The sequence below is a fragment of the Herpailurus yagouaroundi genome, unplaced genomic scaffold (assembly GCF_014898765.1).
Source record: "Herpailurus yagouaroundi ecotype Mexico unplaced genomic scaffold, PumYag 164, whole genome shotgun sequence".
Lineage (NCBI taxonomy): Eukaryota > Metazoa > Chordata > Mammalia > Carnivora > Felidae > Herpailurus > Herpailurus yagouaroundi.
Window position 1 is genome coordinate 13,207,829 of NW_024412405.1, and position 12,595 is coordinate 13,220,423.

Here is a 12,595-nt window from a genome sequence, read left to right on the forward strand (position 1 = left end):
ACGCGCTTTCTTGCTGTTACGCATTTATGAAATTTTCCAGTTCTAAGATAACAGTGAAAAATACCCTGAGGTTATTTAAAATCTTTTCTAGTTTTGCTTTTGAAAAATCATTTCCTTTTTTTGTTTTCTTTTTTTCTGTAGGACACTAAATTGTGGATAATAATGGAATACCTTGGTGGAGGCTCTGCACTAGATCTAGTAAGTATCACACCTGACGCCTAAACACGCATGAGTTCTTCTCACTAAATCTGGGCTGTAGAGATGATTGTTTTTATCCGTTTCAGTTTCCCCCTTCAGTTGCATGAAAAAGGGACCAATATATATCCTTATAACATATATTTCTGCTTCTAATAACATTACTGAAGATTTAAGGTCTGCTTTTGAAGCCAGTTGTGTTGTTTCCTGGGAAGCCAGTGCATTCGTCCATGGAAGTCGTGAAGGATTTTGCTTGTCATTATCTTACATAAGAACAGTTTGTTAGCTTGTCTTCCAGAACTGGTTTTAACTTCCGTGGAGCTGATACCCCATTGCTCTTCCTTATTTCAGATGGTAGTTTAGCTTCCAAAATACGTGTGTCACATTTTCATTTATAACTAATTAGAATCAGGAATTTGAAAACTTAAAAAAATTGATTTCAGGAGTAAGACAGGCAGGCAGAGGAGGATGATCACAGAACAGTGTCACGTGTCGGAGCCGTGGCCAGACCAGGCAGGAGTGCACACTTGTGTTCTCGGGTGCACACTCAGAGCCCTTGCTAGCGCTCACTGCGCGTGGATGGCGGAGCCGGCCCCGCACCCTTGGTCTTGTCCCCTGCCTGGCCTGGACCTCCCGTGCCAGTAGTGGGTGCCAGCCCATGTGCAAGATAGTGGAATCTAGCGATGGGTTGACTTCCCAGCCGTGGTCTGCAGCTTGCTTCTCTTGGTAGAACATGGTCACATGTTGGCCTCTGACAAGGTGCTTACAAATAACTAGTGAATCATAAGTATTGCGTAGGTTGTCCTTGAAACACAGTGTATGCAATACAAGTTTTTAAAAAATGGACACAGTGGTTTTAGCACTTGACGTCTCGTCCCCACTGTGGTCGCACAGTGACACGTGTGTCCGTGGCACTCTTTTCTTACCTGTCCTGGAAGGGCTGATTTTTGGGTGAGTGGTAGTTTCTGGGACAGGCCTCATCTACCATTTTAGTGTTAGTAGGTGGGTCCTGTCTGGTGGACGCTTGGGGGATGATGGGTCTGCCGTTCTCGCTGCCCTCAGAGGGATTGCCGGAAGAAGCTGTGTGTCAGGGGTTACAGTCTTACATAGGTTTTATCCACTAAGGAAAGAGATGTCCTGTGGTTAAAAGATTTCTTTTTTACAGTGGGAGTAGGAGTTAGTAGTTTTGGGGGAAGGTAAGCCTCTAAAACTTGATGTATCTCCAAAGGTATTATGTACCCAATTTTATAATATCACATAATGTTATAAACCATAAAAGCAATTGGTCAGAGTAGTGTTCAAAAGTAAGTTTCCAGAAGATTTTTTTTTAATGTTTATTTATTTTGAAGGGAGAGAGCAGGGGAGGGGCAGAGAGGAGGGAGAGAAAAAATCCCAAGCAGGTTTCGCACTGTTGGTGCAGAGTCTGACTTGGGGCTCGAACCCACAAACGACAAGATCGTGACCTGACCTGAAATCAAGAGTCAGATGTTTAACTGCCTGAGCCACCCAGGTGCCCCGCAAGAAGAAATTTTAATGTAATATCAACAATTCTGTTAAAATGAGAAAAGCAGTAGAAGAGCCAGATAAACTGTTTTTACTTGCTTTGCATCTTTTCCATAAATTCACACATGGCACAAAGAGCTTTTCATTTTTGACTCTTGGGAAATACTACAGGAATGTAGAAAATTTTCTCATTTTGTGTAATTAGATTTACTGTTACCTTGAGTGCATCTCGTTTGTGACATACATGAAATTGTTTGCAAGGACTCTTCCCTCCAATGTGGAGACCTTCAGGATGGCAGTTCTGGTCTCTCCATGCTCTGGTTTATTCATTTTTAAGGCCATGGTAATTGACTTTATTTAGTGGTAACTGTCTTTGGAAATTTGAAGTCTGTGAAATTTTAGACATTACAATTGGAAGGAGGTATAGAGTTCTCCATTTAAAAAATATCTCCTATATTAGGGCTCCTGGGTGGCCCAGTTGGCTGAGGGTCTGTCTCTTGATTTTGGCTCAGGTCATGATCTCATGGGTCATGGAGTTGAGTCATGCTCAGCGAGCAGCCTGCTTGAGATTCTCTTGTGTGCTCTCTCTCTAAAAAAAAAAAAAAAAAAAAATTAAAAATCTCCTGTAGTATCAGTCCCAGCAAACTGTCATCCACCTTCCACATTAATGGTCCTGGTGACAAGAACCAGGCACCCTTTGTTGGACATCCCTAATCATCTCATTTTAATTGATGGGCAAATGGAAACACTCACAACTTTGGTGTCCCACCTAGCAAATACAGCTGGACTTTGGGCCTTGTTGTGTCCAGTGGCAAAGCTTGTGGCCTTCCCTGACCCCACATGTCCTTCCTGTCCCTCTTACTTTATTGTACCTTTCTCGTATCCCCTTGCTGTTGGCATGTCCCCAACCTACAAAGATGAGGATACTTTAATAATAGGATACAAGAACTATTTTTTTGAATGTTGAAAACCATTAGGATTATTTTGAGAGGGTCTATTATTTGTTTATAAAAGATTTTAAGAATGAGAATATTGTAGTATATACAGTTTGATACCATATAGCTGAATGTATGGATTTGGGGCATTTCTCTGAAAAATTAAGCTTTTATTAAGTGTCTCTCTTCTGTTAAGAGGCATAGTGCTAATATATGTGTGACTTCGGAGGAGCCCCACAGGTGGGGTGTGTGGAGGGAAAGGAGACCAGGCAAGGACAGGGCTGTGCCACCCCCAGAGCATGAAGATCTTACTGGCTCTTTCTTTACCTTTTGCTCTCCAGATGCCTCTTGTCTCTTCATGCGCTTAGTAACTGAGTCCGCTTGGGCTGCCATAACAAATTACACAGGTGGGGGGCTTCAACAGCAAATATCGATTTCTCATAGTTATGGAGGCTAGGAAGTTCAAGGTCAGGGCACAGGCAGATCTGGTGTCTTATGATATGAGACAGATTTCAGCATTTGAATTTTGGGTAGAGGGGTGGACACGCAGTTCAGTCCCTAACACTAATGAAAACTAAGGTTTCAGTGTGGTCACAGGTATACAGCTGTCTCTCTGTTAACCCCTCCCTGTTCTTGGCCACGAGCATGTTGGTGTGTATGCAGATTTTGTTTTTTGCTGTTTTACTCTGCATTGTGGTTAACAGGTCTTTTTACTTAGGCTCTGAGATATTAGTTAAATTTCTTTTATTGTATTTTTTTTTTTTAAGTTTATTTATTTAGAGAGTGTGTGGGTGAGCAGGGTTAGGAGGGTTGGGAGGGGGGTGGCGGACAGAGGGGGACGGAGAGAGAGAATCCCAAGCAGGCTCCACGCCTGACTCGGGGGCTCAAGCCCACAAACTGCGAGATCATGACCTGAGCCTTAATCGAAGTCAAGAGCTGGACGCCCAGCCAGCTGAGCCACCAGGCACCCCACCTCGCGTTGACTCTTAATGACACTTTAGCCTGGGGCAGGAAGGTGGCCACCTGCCTTTAAGATTGCCTTTTAGCATGTCTGATAGTTAATTTTGGGGGGCTGGCTTTTAATTCTGGAATTGAGGTTCCAGGTAGAGGCTGGCTCCAGGTCAGGATGCGGGACAAAGAATTGCCTGGATGTTCCCTGGCGGGAAGTGGGGTGTTTTGGATGTAGGTAGGGAGCTGTCTGGGTGCTGAGAGGGCTTCCTCAGGTCCAGGCCACTGAGCCCTGACATACCAGCAGCGTCAGCTGTCGGAGCCCAAGAGAACTGCAGACCTGATCCTCTCTTGCTGTTCTGTACATTCAGAGGGGGCCCAAGAGAGGAAAGTGACTTTGCCCCAGGCTAAAGATGGTGGCTTCAAGACCAGGCTGAGATTTCTAGTCTGCAGCACGGCCTATTAGTAAATCTTGGGCTTTGCGGATGAGACAAATTAAAGGACACAACCGAAAGGCCTCATTACTTCAGCTTTTGTTAACACATCTGCTCTTTGTGAATTACTGAGAGGCTGGCCCGTGCATGAACTCCCGGTCCTGTTGTCTTTGCCTGGGCATCTCTGTATCTGGTGGAAAATAAACTGATGCTGTTGGAGCATGTGTGTCCCTTGGAGACTTCTCTTCCTCTTTCCTGGGGATGCATCCTTTTTGACTTTTGAAAAAAAATGCAATTGATTTTAACCTGTTAGAGCAGTAAAATATGGTATCTGGCATGAAGAATAGTATTAGACACAATATGGCTTAGTTTTTTTTAAGTTTATTGTTATTATTATTATTTTTAGTAACCTCTACACCCAGTGTAGGGCTCGAACTCATGACTCTGAGATCGAGTCTCATGCTCTTCCCACTGAGCCAGCCAGGTGTCCCCAATGTAGCTTAGTTTTTTTTTGTTTTTAATTTTTTTTTTCCAACGTTTATTTATTTTTGGGACAGAGAGAGACAGAGCATGAACGGGGGAGGGGCAGAGAGAGGGAGACACAGAATCGGAAACAGGCTCCAGGCTCTGAGCCATCAGCCCAGAGCCTGACACGGGGCTCGAACTCACGGACCGCGAGATCGTGACCTGGCTGAAGTCGGACGCTTAACCGACTGCGCCACCCAGGCGCCCCTAGCTTAGTTTTTAAGAGTCATGAATGTTAGAGTAAAATAGGCATAGGTTTTATTTTGAATGCATATGTGTGAAAGTGTTCAACCTGTTGAATTTTTTTAATTTGAAAGATAATTAAATAATAAATTGAAATTAAATGTTTGTAGGATCCTAAGCAGACTCTGCGCAGACAGCAGTGAGTCTGATGTGGGGCTCAAACCCATGAACCGTGAGATCATGTCCTGATAGATCATGTCCTGATGGAAGCCCTAGAAGCCACTGTGAGAAAACGCTGGGTTCTAGTTTGAAAACCAGTAAATGTAGATAATTTCTCAAGCTCCATCTTCTTCTGGGGTGCCGTGACTTGTGAATGTAATGGGTATCATGCAGTTAAAGACTTTGTAACTTAAAACGGGATAGGTTTCGAGGGAATTCATTTTTCGTTCAGATAATATTTGTTGTGTGCCTGCCACATGTCAGGCGTTGTGCTAGCCCCTGGGAGTTAGTGCAGTGGACGAGGCAGAAGGCAGTCCCACTGGCACGAGCCGTGTTCTAATGGGAGAAGATGGCTTGTTATATTGTACGTGGGAAAGTGCCATCAGGGGAAGAAAGCCAGCTCGGGTGGATTGGGAGGATTGGTGTGAGGATTAGGTCCGGATGGCCAGAGCCCAGAAGATCTGTAGGTGGTTAGGTCAGTCTGTGCTACAGGAGAGCATCAGGGATGCGCTTGGAGTCTAATGAAGAAGGAACTGTGCTCCACAAAGTAGTCACTCAATCAGGCAGAGATGTTTGACAAACTTAAAAATGAATATGCAACATGATTTTATTTTACTTTAATTTTTTAAATATTTATTTGTGAGTGAGCGCGAGCAGGGGTGGGGCAGGGAGAGGTGGGGACAGAGGATCCTAAGCAGACTCTGTGCAGACAGCAGAGAGCCTGATGCGGGGCTCGAACCCATGAACCGTGAGATCCTGTCCTGAGCTGAAGTCGGACCCTCGACTGATTGAGCCACCCAGGCACCCCATGCAACATGGTTTTAAACGATCAGATGGTGTATTCATTAGTGTTAGGCCGAGCTGCTGTTGTAGTGGTCCCCAAACAGCATCTCACACAAGAGAGAAAAGTACAGTTGACCTTTTAACAACATGGGTTTTAACTGCACATGTCCACTTACATGCCGATTTTTCTTCCTAGACAGGACAGTACTGTAAATGTGTTTCCTCTTCCTTACGATTTTTTTACTACCATTTTCTCTGGCTTATTTTATTGTAAGAATACAGCACATGATACACAGAACATACAAAATGTGTGTTAAGAGACTGTATGTTATTATTAAGGCTTCCAGGCAACAGTATTTGGCTTCCAGGCCAAAGCTGTATGCCGATTTTCAATTATGCCGGGGCCGGTGCCCCTAAACCCCTACTTTGTTCAGGGGTCAACTCTCTTTCCATCCCACATGTGGGGTCACTGGGCTCCAGTCCACATGGTCATCGGGGCCCTGCCCTGGAGGGTAGCTCTGCCATCTGTTACCCATGGCTTCCTGTGTCTTCGGTCACTGTCTTCTCTGGCTGCCAGTGTTTTCAGGGCCAAGACCAGGAAGGGGCAGTCGCTTCTGTGCATATTCCACGGGTGAGAACTTAGTCACCCGGCCAAGCCTGCTGAGCTGCTGCAGGAGCTGGCACATGTGGCCTTGTTGGGTGGCCGTGTGCCTGGCAAATCGTCTCTGTTAGAGTGGAGAGGGGAGAACAGACCTGGGGGAGAGGGAGTTCAAAGTCACCCAGAGATGAGACTCCCAGAGTTTTTTCCTGGGAGTCTTTCTTTTATAAAGATTATGTGCAGAGTGCGCAGTCCTCCTAATGAGAGAGAGCACCTTGTTTATATTACTTGGACACGTTAATGGTGGAGGATGCTAATCTAGGACTCTGAGAACTTAGCCGGGTCTTCCCCACCAGTGAAGAACTCTGGTGCAGAGAACAGCCGAATACCTTTTACAGCGAACTTTGACACCATCCATCGATCCTCTCCCTGTAAATAGACTGTCTCTCTTTGTCCCCTTCCCCCACTGCCCCCCGCCCATGGCATATAAATCATTGGTGGGTAGTGTTTAGGTCAGATTTAAAAGGGCATGGCCAGACACACATTAATCAGAGAGCCAGCTCCTAATGATTCAGGGGAAGATTTTTAAATTAGAAATTAAATAAGAAATCTCTGTTCTTCTTATCTCCCCTTGGTGGTGACACCAGGCGGCTTTGCTGTTTCTTTCCTGAGACTTGATAACAGAAGGGAGGTGGTGGTTACCTCCAAGTGGCACCAAATGTTACTGATTACCTGCTTGGGTAGATACCTGCGGGAGGAGGGAATGGAACCCATGCTCTGAGGTGGGGTTTTGCAGGACTGGGTTACCCTTGTGCATTCCGGTGCATTCGGGCCAGCAGCCCTGCCTTCCCTGCCCTGTTCTCCCGGGTTACCAGAAAAGTGCCTTTTCCTCTTTTTGAGTCTTAAAAATGTCTCTGACCCGTGAAGACTCAAATATATGTGGAGAAGACAGACCAGGCAGGGTTTTCAGATTGTGTTCTTTGGAACAGTAGTTCTGATGTGTATTTCTTGAAAATAAGACTCTTGGCCAGATAATTGTGGGGGGAAATTAGGTTCCATGGAACAAAGTATGCAGCATGCTACCTTCGTCTGAGGTAATCTTTGGCAATCGTAATTAGAAATTGGGGGCACCTCGGTGGCTCGGTCTCTTAAGCCGCTGACTCTTGATTTAGGCTCAGGTCATGTTCTCATGGTCCTGAGATTGAGCCCCACATCAGACTCTGTGCTTAACAGTGCAGAGCCGGCTTGGGATTCTCTCTCTCTGCCCCTCCCTCACTCTCACTCACTGTCTCAAAATAAAGGAAAATAAAATAAAAAAAGGAGATTGGGATCCTCCTTGGCAGGTTAGTTGACCCACGAGTGTGACCTCCGAGCGTGTGACACGTGGTAGGACCAGAGCGACCGGCGCGTCGTCCTGCTCGTGCATTGTGCACGGGGGACTGCCGAGGGGGACGGCTCGGTCCCGGCACTCGGCTGCCACTGCCAGAGTCCCCTGAGGCCCGCGGGTTAGGAGAGGCAGCCCGGCTGCCCCCCACCTTCCCTCTTTCATGCACACAAGGGGGGTTCCCGGAGCCCCCAGCGGGGCCTGCAGCAGGGGCGGCCCAGCTCGCCCAATGGCTGGAAAGCAGCGCCAGTGGGAGTCCAGCCGTCATGAAGGGAAATGGGGAGCCTCGCTTGCCCCCATCTTGGGTGCCATCTAACAGCTGTTCGGTCACCATCATCTGGCAAAGGCCCTGAGACACACAAGTAGGCCTGTCTGAGAAAGGGTACGTGTGTCTGTTGGAATGCTGCTCTAGAGAGGGTCTTAGCTGCCCTTCCCTTTGGATTAAAGCACATCTCTTCCTCTCTGTGCCTTTTTTTTTTTTTTTTTTTTTTTTGAGTGAATCTGTCAGCTTTAGAATTCCTTCACCTTTTTTTAGTTTTTTGTTATTTTTAAGGTTATTTATTTTGAGGGAGGGAGAGAGAGGGAGGGAGGGAGGGAGAGAGAGAGAGAGAGAGAGAGAGAGAGAGAGAGAGAGAGAGAGACACTGTTCCAAGCAGGCTCCATGCTGTCAGCACAGACCCCAACACAGGGCTTGATCCCACGAACCCTGAGCTCACGACCTGAGCCGAAATCAAGAATCAGACCCTCAACTGACTGAACCACCCAGGCGCCCCACTGTTTTTGTTTTTGGTTTTGTTTTTTTGAGTGTAGTTGACACACGATGTTACGTTAGTTTCAGGCGTACATCATAGCGATTTGACCAGCGTGTTCCATATGCTGTACTCCCCGCACGTGTGGCCATCATCTGGCAAAGTACATCACTGTTGCAACACCACTGAGTGCGTTCCCTGCACCGTGGCTTTTATCCTTGTGGCATACATTCATTCCACACCTGGAATCCTGTCCCTCCCTTGCCCCTTCACCGTCTTGCCCAGCACTTCCCTCCTCCGGCAGTCACTACTTTGTTCTTTGTATTTACAGGTCTGATCTTGTATAGCTCATCTGTCTTTTTAAAATTTATGCAGGGAAGGTCACGGGGTGGTGGCTTCCTTCCACGAAGTGTGAGGATTTGGGTGATGATAGCATCCCTGTCAGATCTAAAATGTGATTCTGAGGATTATCATATGGATAAAAAATTAACATAAATCATGAGAATTCTGTCCCTCTCTCTGATGGCACCATTATTGGTCCTGTAGGGAGTGTTAGATTGTTGTGCTGATTTGTGGAACTATTAGGTGTGGTTGAATTCCCTGCTCTGAAGTAATGGTGGACTGTCTACCTTGTCTGAGCTGCACTCTAGAACCTAATTTTCCCTTTTAACAGAGGATATATGAATTTGGCATTTCTTCCTTACATCTTCATACAATTATAATTTTAAGGCGTCAGTATTAATTCTTTTGAGTTTCTCACAGTAAAGGTTTTCAGAGGCGATTATATCTTATTTGGGATAATAGACTAATATATTTATTATGTGACCCCCCCAAAAAAATATCCCACATCACTGGAATTGAGCCCTTTTCAGCTCTCTTCCCCCAGGTCTTAAAATTCAGATTGGAGGGGCGCCTCGCCTCTGTGGCTCAGTTGGTTAAGTGTCTGACTTCGGCTCAGGTCATTATCTCAAGGTGTGTGAGTTCAAGCCCCACGCTGGCCTCAGTGCTGACAGCCCAGAGCCTGAAGCCTGATTCAGGTTCTGTGTGTCTCCCTTTCTCTGCCTCTTCCCCGCTCATGCTTGATCTCTCTCTCTCTCAAAAATAAATACACATTTAAAAAAACTTCAGATTTGGAAAGTTCTGGTGCATGTGTAGCCTCAGACGGCAGTCGGCCCCCAGGCCACAACCACGGGCGTGGTGATGACCATGGTATGTGTTAGGATGGGATACCCTAACTGTGAGCTCCCAGGCTTTGGTCTCTGGACTGAAGTCCCTCCCAAGCTTAGCTTGTTGGCACGACTGGGCTGACCACAGGCTTTCTCGCTGGCCCTGCTTCGATTCTTAGCCAGATTTGCTTTAATTGGCAAACTCTTTTTTTCTTTGCTGCTTTCTTTACTTTTTGGGGGAGGGGTCTTTTAAATAGGTTTTAATTGTTCAGGCAAAATGGCTATTTGGAGTGAAGAAATTTTTATTTGATTTTTTAAAAAACGTTTATTTACTTATTTTGAGAGAGCAGGGGAGGGGCAGAGAGAGAGGGAGACAGAGAATCCCAAGTAGGTTCCCAGTTGCCTGCACAGAGCCCGACGCGGGACTCGAACCCACAAACCATGAGGTCATGACCTGAGTCAAAACCAAGAGTTGGACACTTAACCGGCTGAGCCACCTAGGCACCCCTGGAGTGAAGATGTTTTTAGATTTGAATATTGTTCATTTAACATGGGTATTGACTGTGTTTGATCATCTCAAACTTCTCCTAAAATGATCATTTGAGTAACTTTAATAACTCTTTTTTTTACTAGTTAGAACCTGGCCCTTTAGATGAAACTCAGATTGCTACTATATTAAGAGAAATACTGAAAGGACTTGATTATTTGCATTCGGAGAAGAAAATTCATAGAGATATTAAAGGTAAGAAAACATGTTGCTTTCCATGCCTCTGAAATCCTAAGGTGGGTGGAAAGGCCCAGTACAGGGGAAGCTTGTACTTCTTCTCAAAGGGAGGTTGTCCTGCACGTGTTCAAGGAGTGCCTTCAACCTGCCTGGGGTGGGGTGGGGTGGGGCGGCTTTGAGGGGGATCTCACCGATCCTGCCCGCATTGAGCACGAGATCTCGAAGACAAGAGACTGTACGTGTTCCGGAAGCACTAACGGGTGAAGCCGAGCAGCACAGAGCGTCAGGAGGTGTCTTGGGGTCTGTTTTTGCAGCTGCCAACGTTCTGCTCTCTGAACACGGAGAGGTGAAGCTGGCCGATTTCGGGGTGGCAGGGCAGCTGACAGATACCCAGATCAAAAGAAACACCTTCGTGGGCACCCCCTTCTGGATGGCGCCTGAAGTCATTAAGCAGTCAGCCTACGACTCCAAGGTAAGGGCCGACTCTTCCTGTTTTCTGGGTCCAGAGAGTTGTCTTTTGTGACCCAACCTCACAGCTCTTCCAGGTGGACCAAAGCAGGTTCCTTGAAGCAGGACGTGAAGGTAGTTCTCTCCGACCTTGGTTAGAAACAGATTTCATCTCTGTCTCCTACATCGTTTAATATCCTTTATTTATCCAGCCCACAGTTACCGAGTTTTTTTTTTTTTTTTTTTTTTTTTGGCTTAAAAAATGTGTGCTCGATGGTGGTGGGGACCAGAGAAGGAGCCCATTGGAAGGTAGGTATGGCAGAACAGAGGACCAAGGTGGCCAGAATGGGTTCAGGCCTCCTGAGACGGCCAGGTGGAGGCATATGGGTCCACAGAGAGGGGTGGGGATTGTCTGTCTATAGGTGGTGCTCGAAGCCTGAGCGGGAGTGGATAAGGGAAGGGGGCCCTGGACAGAGCCCTAAGCATAGTTAAGGGACAAGCATAGAAGGAGGCTCCCACGAAAGAAATGGAGAGTTCTTAACATTTTTATGACCAGAGTCTGGAAAGAATATGCTTTTAGTTAGTGCTACAGATTCTTCCTCTCATTATTTTTAATTCTTAGTTAGGATCATTTATTCTCAGAGGCTCCTTCCCAACAGGAGGCAAACCATAATTCTTCTTTTCCACCTTTTTTACTTGTCAAACGTCCTCTCCCAGTTTTTCCTGGGTTCTGTTTTCCCTGGTACCTTCAACTTTCTTAAACTTCCTAGTTTAGACTATAAATCCTAGGCACCTTGCCTCGGGAATCTTTGATTTAACTCCTCTCTCCCCCAGGTTGCTCATTCTCAGGTTGTACACAGAATAATCGTCACACGGTCCACAGAGAATTAATTGGTTCTTCTGAACAGTTTCTAGGAAAACAAATATTTAACTCACATACATTTACATGCCAGGCATTGTTTTCGTCTTTTTAAAATGGGAGTCTTGTCAGCAGACAGTAGACTTTTCCTAGGCACAGAACCTTCCTTCCGGCCCTTTGGGCATCGGTGGGAGCCGTCAGCTGTTTAAAGAGCAGATGTTGTATCAGAGTGGCAGGTGTACCTGCTTCTAGCATGGCAGGGACCCACCTGGCTTTCTCACTTTTAAGTTGTGGTGGTGGCTGTGACTGCCATGGTCATGCCGATGGCTTTGGTAGCCACTGGCCGGAAGGTGACTGGTGGGTTTTCAACCCCTAGCGTAACAGAGCTCTGTGGGCTTCATTGTGCTTTTTGCCCTGTGGATGGATTCCCTCCATCCAGAGTCCTCTCTGCAGCCACCTTTGCTGATGGCATCATAGCATTTTAGGGCTTGACCAGTCCTCTCTCTCTATTTTAGGCTGAGGCCCTTTTATCGGAGTTCGTAAGTCTAGATTTTGGTAGGGACCAGAACCCAAGTTTCTGAACTCATCTGATTACACCACACTGATGGCTTTCTTCTCTTCCTTTCTAGTAAATGAGCTGATCAATCACGGCGCTTGTGACTCTGGATTCAGTTCTTGTATTTTCAGTATTAAGACACCCATCACTGGTCACTTCACATTTTTTCCTCAGGGAGTGGCCTGGTTATCCAGGACCTTCCCTTTCCTCTCTTTCTTCCTCTTGCAGGGCCACTCTGGACTTTTGCCCAAGATGTGGCCTCTGGCAGCAGAGGTTTTACTGCATCATAAAGCTTTGCCACCTTTTTTCTCCTGGAGTTCTAGTCGTGATCTTCAGATGCCCTTATCTGATCAGTAGGTGTCCCGGTGTTCTTAGGTAGATTTAAAG

The 12,595-nt window shown here is 46.3% G+C and overlaps 1 protein-coding gene across 3 annotated transcripts in view; it reads left to right on the plus strand.

Moving 5' to 3' along the window:
• The window catches only part of STK24 (serine/threonine kinase 24), a 123,662-nt gene that overhangs the window by 87,065 nt on the left and 24,002 nt on the right, over nt 1-12,595 (plus strand). For 2 of the 3 annotated variants that reach the window (XM_040487207.1, XM_040487206.1), the window contains exons 3-5: nt 142-198; nt 10,256-10,364; nt 10,661-10,818. In XM_040487207.1, the coding sequence (XP_040343141.1) occupies nt 142-198; nt 10,256-10,364; nt 10,661-10,818 (324 nt within the window). The remainder of the gene's footprint in view (nt 1-141; nt 199-10,255; nt 10,365-10,660; nt 10,819-12,595) is intronic. The other variant, XM_040487208.1, reaches the window with a different exon arrangement.